Here is an 8,180-nt window from a genome sequence, read left to right on the forward strand (position 1 = left end):
CGCATCAGAAACAAACAGCAAAAAAAAACCCTGAGGCACCCGCAGTTGCGTTTGATCACACAGTGGCAGGCTGTGCCCGCCGCTTCCAAGGACTGTGTGATTGCGCAACTGCGGGTCAAATTTCTCCAGAGGAAATAGCCTCCCTTCCCCCCTGCTTTATCTCACGTGTGTGACCGCCCCCTCCCCGTGTTTGAGTCCAGTGGCACCTTTGAGACCAACAAAGTGCTCATGCACATGAAAGCTTATGCCGAGAATTAAACTGTGTGGGTCTTAAAGGTGCTGCTGGACTCAAATTTTGTTCTCTCTGTGTGTGTTTTTTTTAAACTAATTAAAAACTTTGTTCTCTCTATTGATGTTAGCCACTTGGGGATTGGTGGAAAGGCAGGATATAAACACAACAAAGGAAGAAAGGGCGCCCTTCCATATGTGGCACCCCAGGCTAGAGAGTCTCTCCCCCTCTCATTGACTAACCAGCACATTGAAAAGGCAAGGAGCAACCATATTTCTGTGATGTTTGACCTCAGTTTAATTCTAAAAAGCCACTTTTGGAAGCTCAACTTGGCAACACTGAGACCATGGACAGTGGGAACCTCATGCCTAGGATGAAGGGCCAGGGAGGGCAATTACATGAGACTGAAAAAACAAAGCGTGTCGGACAAAGTGTATCAAATGTACATGTTTTCTAGTTCTTTCTCAGAATGACACCAATTTCTCATTAGAACTTCGACTGTTTGCTTTAGACCTACACCTTTAGCATACAGTTGCCTCCTTAGAACCACCACCACCCTGCTCCTTGGTAGCATAAGGGAATCTGGGCCTTGCTCCAAAATTAGGGTTTCCAGCCCAGCACCAGTAACTGGTGGGAAACTGGAGGGTGGGTTAGAGGGATGTCACGGCTCAGGTGGGGGGGGTCACCTGACACTGCCACCACTCTGGTTCCAGGCTCCCTTGAGAAGGCCCAGAGCACCCTCCCAAGACCTTCAGACCTCCCTTTTAGCTGAATAATAGGTGTGAGGACCAGGCAGAATACAACAAGGAAAACAGTTTATTGTATAGGAGGTCAAAGAACAAGGTGCAGAATAATAACAGTAAGTGGGTGAAAAGAAAATAGATCAAATGCCCTACCGCTCACTATTCCAACTGGCACTAGACTACTCACCCTTCCCTCAGGATGAGGGTCTCTTCCCCACAGCAGCCTCTCCTGGCCCTGTTCTCTGGGAAGAAGAACAGCTTTTCCTGCTGCTCCAGATCTTTTATTCCAAGCCCTCCTCTTTTCCTATTGGTCAATTTTGGCTACAAAACCTCTCAGGGGCTTCTGGGAGTTGTAGGCTCAGCCTCATCTACTGCTAGTCAGGCTCCCTGGGCCTAGTAGGCCTCTGGTGGCACAGCCCAGATAATGACAAGGGCGTTGTACAATACCACAACATCACTTCTGGATAATATCCACACCATGGGGAAATGTTTTGTTTTTTTTAATCACTGGGGCATTGGTGGCCTATATTCATCTTCATGTAGCTATGCATCTTTGTACAGTTACCATGGAGTGTAAAATGGATATTTTTCAGGACTCATCTTTGGGCAGCATTACTGTATCTAATGTAAAGGTAAAGGTTCCCTTGCTCGAAAGCCAGTCGAGTCCGACTCTAGGGTTGCGGTGCTCATCTCCGTTACAAAGCCGAAGAGCCAGCGCTGTCCAAAGACGTTTCCGTGGTCATGTGGCCGGCATGACTAAACACCAAGGTGCACAGAATGCTGTTACCTTCACACCGAAGTGGTACCTATTTATCTACTTGCAATTTCTTGCTTTCGAACTGCTAGGTTGGCAGGAGATGGAACTAGAGACAGGAGCTCACTCCGTCATGCAGCAACTCGGGTCTCGAACTGCTGAACTACCAACCTTCCACAGCCTGCAGTTCAGCGTCTTAACCACTTGAGCCACCGCAGCAGACATAATAGCTAGAAGCAAAACCAGGCCATTCAAATGCAAGGTGGGGGTTTACTCATGGGACCCCTCAGGTACAGTGAAAAACATGACTTTGTAAATTAGTTCAAAGGGGGGGGGCCCTCAAAACAGCCTGAGCATGATCAAGGAGACACAGAAAGTTGAGAGTCAGTTAAAGCAGAAAAATGGGGGAGGGGGCACAATTGGCTTGCTCAAGCCCATATGAGCTTATAGAATCCTTGTGTGTGAGAGTGATAGGATTGTCAGGTCGCCTCCAGCAAGGGATGGGCGGGTAGGGTTGCCATCCCCAGGTCGGGAAACTCTTGGGGCTTTGAAGATGGAGCCTGGGGAAGGACAGGGACCTCAGTGGGGTACAATGCCACAGAGTCCACCCTCCAAAGCATCCATTTTCCCCAGGGGAACTGATCTCTGTAGCATGCAGATGTGCCATAATTCCAGGAGATTCCCCAGGCCCCACCTGGAAGTTGGCATCCCTAGTGCGTGGCATTTCCAAACTGTTGACCCCTCCCCTCACTGCTCCCCAGTTTGTCAGCTGCTAATCCTTCGCTAACTTCTAAGATGGGCGTCACCCTCTGGAACACTTCCCAGGTCAGAACCAGAATCGTTTCCATCAACGGCAATGTAAAAAGCGTACTTACTTTTTCGGCCGGTAGTCCGGAATGGACCTGTCCAGGGAAATCCTGTCACTCAGTTGGGCGTTGTAACCATACTCTTCATACTTGGTTTCAGATTCATGGCTGTCGTCTCTCAGGGTAGCAGCCATTCCTCCTTGTCCCAGTCCTCCAGGGCCTTCAACTAATCCCATTGGTTTGGCTAGACCTGGAGAGAAAAATACAAGAAATACATTTCTGTGAAAACTTGTCTTACAGCGGACTTTCCCGCAGGCCCGTAGCTACAGTGGGGGCATCTCGAGGCCTCTCCCCCTGACTTACTGCCAAGGCCACCCGACTTCCCATCCAGCACAGGCGCTCCCTCGGGGTGTGTGTATGCAGGGGTGTGCGCAGGGGCCCCCCTGACTTATTTAAAGTCCCCCGAATTAAAAAAAAATCCTGGCTACAGGCCTGCTTTCCTGAAACCCTGTTAGCCGAGGCACAGTTTCCTCCTCTCGGTTAAAAGCAGAGGCAAATCTCATCATTCCGTCCAGGAAAAAAAGTTTAAGAATGTAGAAGAGTAAGAAAGATTTCATCCACAAAGCAGGTTGTTTCGGCTTAAAAGGAACAGTGTGAACAACAACAACAACAAAAAACCCTCATTCAGAGGGGCAATGGGCAGCCTCCTTAGGGAGCAGCTAGTTCTGCTACAACTCTGCAGCAGGAGTGATGGAACACCAACAAACGTGCCAACATTACCCACCCGCAGCTGAGGGTGATTCAAAGGCGAAAATCTGTAAATCACGCTGAGCAGGCAGCCTCCTCGGTGGGTATGTGGAGTGCGGGGGTGGAGCCGAAAATATCCACAGGCGCTATTAATTGCTTAATTTATTCCTGGCAACACACAAATGGCCCTCTCAGTGTGCACGCTTCAGACCAGTTACTCGGACACTGGGAACAAGCCAGAATTTGCTCATAATGTGAACCATCAAGAAAACGTTGGGCTGCACGCTTCCCCTCCAGCCCGGACTTTGTGCTCCACACTGACATTGAGGACTTTTTGGATACAAGCTCCTCATTAACAAATCATAGTTTACTTGTGATGATTTGAGGATGAGGAGGATAAACCACTGTCAAATCACAGCCGACACATGGTGACCCCCATGGGACTTTCCAAGCTACAGATGAGCAGAGGTGGTCTGGCATTGCCTGCCTCTTAGGGTTGCCAAGTCTGATTTTCACTGCAGCGGGGGACTCCCGGCTGGTGGCTGGAGTGCGCGCTTGCACGCCGCATCCACGTCACTCAGAAGTGACGCGACCACGCCAGGCACGCTGGGGGTGGGGCCACGACCATCCAAGGGAAAACCATAGAGTTTTCCCTCGGATGACCGTGGCCCCGCCCCCAGCGTGCCCAGCATGGTCGCGTCACTTCCGGGTGACGTGCGCATTGGGGTGGGGTTCCCCCCGGGGCCCGATCTGCCGGCTGCGGGGAACAGGCCTCTGGGGTGGGGGTTTCCCCACCCCGCAGGGGGACTTGGCAAGCCTACTGCCTCTGCATAGTAGCCCTGGACTTCCTTGGTGGTCTCCCATCCAAGTATTCAGGCTGCTAATTATTTTTTTACTGTTTAGCAATTACAGCCAGTTTGGCGTAGTGGTTAGGAGCGTGGACTCTGATCTGGGAGAACCGGGTTTGATTCCCTACTCGTCCACATGCAAGTGCTGGCGTGACCTCGGGTCAGTCATAAATTCTCTCAGAGCTGTTCTCTCAAGGGCAGTTCTCTCAAGAGCTCTCTCAGCCCCACCTACCTCACAGGGTGTCTGTTGTGGGGAGGGGGAGGGAAAGGAGATCGTAAGCTGCTCTGAGACTCCTTCAGGTAGTGAAGAGAGGGGTATAAATCCAATCTCTTCTTCTCAATTAACGTTTTGGAAGGCCAAAGTAGGCAAGGTAGTGAAAAACAATTGGTCAGATTTCCCATGTATTTCTAAAATATAGGAGAGCATGCATCAGATTAGAGCACAGCAAAGAGGTCTGGGTATTAACCCTTCTCCCAGTCTCACTCGCTTGTTTCGAATCAGCAAATGATGACTGTCGTGTTTCAGTTCTTTACGTGTTCATTCTTTTCCCAACCTTTTCATTTGTCTTCCTGTTCATTTCCAATGTGTTACTTCGTTTCTGTTTCTTGAATGTGAAAAAATCTGTATGCATTATACACATTTGTTTTAGACGTTTGGGACCGACACATAGCACTAACAGCGAGAAATTCACTTCCAAAATGTTACCCAAAATTTTTTAGAGATGTATTTTTCCCAATGGAAAATACTGTGAACACATAGAAAATATGAAAGGCTGTTTCGAAATTGTACTTGTTCAGCTTTGGTGCATTGCAGGTACAAAAACAGGTATTTTGGACTCAATGCAAGAGAACATCAGATCCTGGATCAGATCGGTGTCGCACCTAGTCCTATTTTATTTTATTTCATTTTATTTATTTATTTAGATTTATATCTCCCCCCCCCCCTTCCCGTGAATGGGCTCAGGGCAGGTTACAACAATTTACAACCAGTAAGCAATTAAAACAATAAACATTAAGCAATAAAAACAGTTAGAACAGTTAAAAGATGGGCATAGCAGCAATCAGGGCTCTTTTTGTAGAAAAAGTCCAGAAAGAACTCATTAGCATAATAGGGCACACCCAACAGCAGGAACTCATTAGCATATTGGGCCACACCCCTGACAGCACAGCATATTAGCATATTAGGGCACACCCCCATGTTACCAGAAGTGTGGTTATCCAGCCACACCCACCTTTTGCTTGTTATTCTATTTACCTTCTTTGTTGTCAAAACCCAGGGCTTTTTTGCAGCAGGAACTCCTTTGTATGTTAGGCCACACACCCCTAATGTAGCCAATCCTAATGAGTTTCTGCTGTTGAGTGTGGCCTATTATGCCAATGAGTTCCTGCTGGGCGTGGCCAACTTGGGAGCCAGCCGGAACTCCGTTCCTGTGCGTTCCTGCCCCAAAATAGCCCTGGCAGCAATTACATATTCAGTAATTCTAAACTGGGAATAATGGGGTCGCAGCCGAGCTATAAAGATCTTATCAGTAGCAGTCTATCAGTAGCAGAAACTGTAGCGACTGAAGCTGGGAGGCCAATTAATGGACACTCACCCCCTCACCCAAAGGCCTGGTGGAACAGCTCCCTTTTGCAGGCCCTGCGAACCTGTACTAGGTCTCGCAGCACCCTGATCTCGATGTTCCAACAGTAGCCAACCAGATGTCCACGGGAAGCCTAAAAGCAAGGCATAAAAGCCAAAGTTTTCTGGTGCAGGTATTTAGAGGTACACTGCCTTTGAATGTGGAGGCTCCATTTTGTGATCATGGTGAATACCTTCAGACGGACCTCTCTTTCACAAATGTATCTAATCCCCTTTGAAAACCCATTAAAATATCATCCATCATTACATTCTGAGCCATCAAATCACAAGAAAATGTACCCCCTAATTTAAAGGCCCTCTCAAAGTTGTTATATGCACCTGGGGAAGAGAATGCTTGATTCCCAACTTCCTCTTCCCCAGTAGCTTGACTCCGGTACAATTTGGGTCACGCTTGCGCACCCGCACACAAAACCCTCTTCGGTGGCTATCTTTAGATCCGATCATGGATTTCTGACTGTCTGGTTGTCTTGTGCTCTTAAAAAGCCATCAGTCATATCCTGCAGTTACAAGTGATGGAAATATTATAGCAAACCACTATTATTTAGCTTTTCAATCAAGACTGACTCCCCAAGTCACACACAGCAATTAAAATATATCATAAAGGACAACAGAAGATTCTAAAATATGCAGACATGAAAGATGATATTATAATGGGAGAAGGAACAGATTTTTCTTTTTTTGGCCATCAAGTCACAGCCAGCTTAGGGTTTTCAAGGTAAGAGATAGTTCAGAGATGGTTTGCCATTTCTTGTCTCTGCATCACAACCCTGGTATTCCTTGGTGGTCGCCCATCCAAATAATAGATAGGGCCAACCCTGTTTAGCTTCCAAGACCTGATGAGATTGGGCTAGTCTGGGCTATCCAGGTCAGAGCTAAGGAGCAGATAAATAAGCTAAATTTTATTTAGTTTTTTTATTATTTGAGGGTGGCCAAAGGGGACCCCCTCCTTTGATTTTCACCAGTGGAAAACCTGGTTGGAGCCAACACATGATTTCTTTTGTGCATCAGCCTATCATGTGCTTTGCCCATCTTTCCTCCAAGTACCTCAGACTGCCATACATGGTTCTTCCTTCCTCATTTTATCATCACAACAACCCTGTGAAGTAGATCAGTCTGAAAGAGGTTGACTGGCCCAAAGTCAGCCAGAGAGCATCCTAGCCCTAGTCCTGCGTCTCCTGACAATTTCCAGGGGCATTTGGTTAGAGACTCGCTTGCACTATCCCCCTCTTCAACCACCCTCCTTGGACTCCAAGGAAGTCCTAGCATGACCAAAAAATATCTGCCTAGAACAGGTGCAGGACTGATCATGTGCACAACGGCAAAAGCTTGGAAAAGATTTTCAGCGCATGGACGTTGAGACGACCTAATCACATTCATAGTGAGAGATAGCTGTCCAGACTGGCGAAACTGCGAACTCACAGTGCAAATATTCGGAAAGTACTTGATTTTCCCGGTGTTGGAAAACTCACTAGGAAACCGGGAGGATTGCGGGGGGAGTCTGCTTCATAGACAGATGCGGCCATCTGATCATCCCTTTTAAATGTGATAGGGAGCAGTGGTGAAACTCAATCAAAATAACAGTGTGACCACAGCCTATTAGAGTTGTATATAACCTCCATCCCTGACATTTTTTGCTTGGCTCCACCTCCCGTGGCAGCCATTTTGTGACTGGCTCTGACTTCTGTGGCAGCCATTTTGTGATTGTGCCCTCCACCTTCTGTCAGAATTCCAAAGGTGCCCACAGGAACTAAAAGGTTGGGAGGCCCTGCACTAGAACATTTCTGTTCCACACTTTCTCTGGGAAGAGTCCCTGTGATGGAGAAGAGGATGTCCTACCCGAATGAAAAAAGAGCCACTTGGTTGAGCCTATGGGAGTGCTGCTCCAGCATCCAATCGCCTTTCTCAAGGGATATAGAATGTTGAAGGGAAGCACAGCTGAGTTTGGAGCTCAGTTCTGCCTCCGGGAGAGAGAAGTGACAGCTCAGGTCTGGAAAAGAGCCAGCAAAGCGAAGGGTAGCTCTGCTTGGTAGCGTGGCGGAGTGGTTTAGCTCTGCCTGTGGGAGAGTACCCAGTTGTTAGGCCTGTCTCTGGTAATGAGCAGACCATGTGCCATTTTGTCTGACTCTTCAGAAAGGGCAGGCTGGTGTGGGTGGGATCCTGCGTGCGTGAGAGGCTCCAACCAGGTGGCTAGTCACAAAAAGCCTGTTGTGACTGGCAGGGCTCTTTTTGTAGAAAAAGCCCAGTAGGAACTCATTAGCATAATAGGCCACACCCAACAGCAGGAACTCATTAGCATATTGAGCCACACCCCTGACAGCACAGCTCATTAGCACATTAGGCCGCACCCCCATGTTACCAGAAGTGTGGTTATCCAGCCACACCCACCTTTTGCTTCTTATTCTGTTTACCTT

General features: G+C 48.1%; 1 protein-coding gene across 1 annotated transcript in view; it reads right to left on the reverse strand.

The window, feature by feature from the left end:
- The window catches only part of LOC107120403 (polypeptide N-acetylgalactosaminyltransferase 9), a gene marked incomplete at its 3' end in the record, with an annotated part of 190,948 nt that overhangs the window by 105,817 nt on the left and 76,951 nt on the right, over positions 1-8,180 (reverse strand). Inside the window, exon 2 of the mRNA XM_015423091.1 lies at positions 2,602-2,782. Within this exon, the coding sequence (XP_015278577.1) occupies positions 2,602-2,782 (181 nt within the window). The remainder of the gene's footprint in view (positions 1-2,601; positions 2,783-8,180) is intronic.

The sequence above is a fragment of the Gekko japonicus genome, unplaced genomic scaffold (genome assembly GCF_001447785.1).
Source record: "Gekko japonicus isolate JY-2015 unplaced genomic scaffold, Gekko_japonicus_V1.1 scaffold395, whole genome shotgun sequence".
In the NCBI taxonomy this organism is placed as follows: Eukaryota; Metazoa; Chordata; class Lepidosauria; order Squamata; family Gekkonidae; genus Gekko; species Gekko japonicus.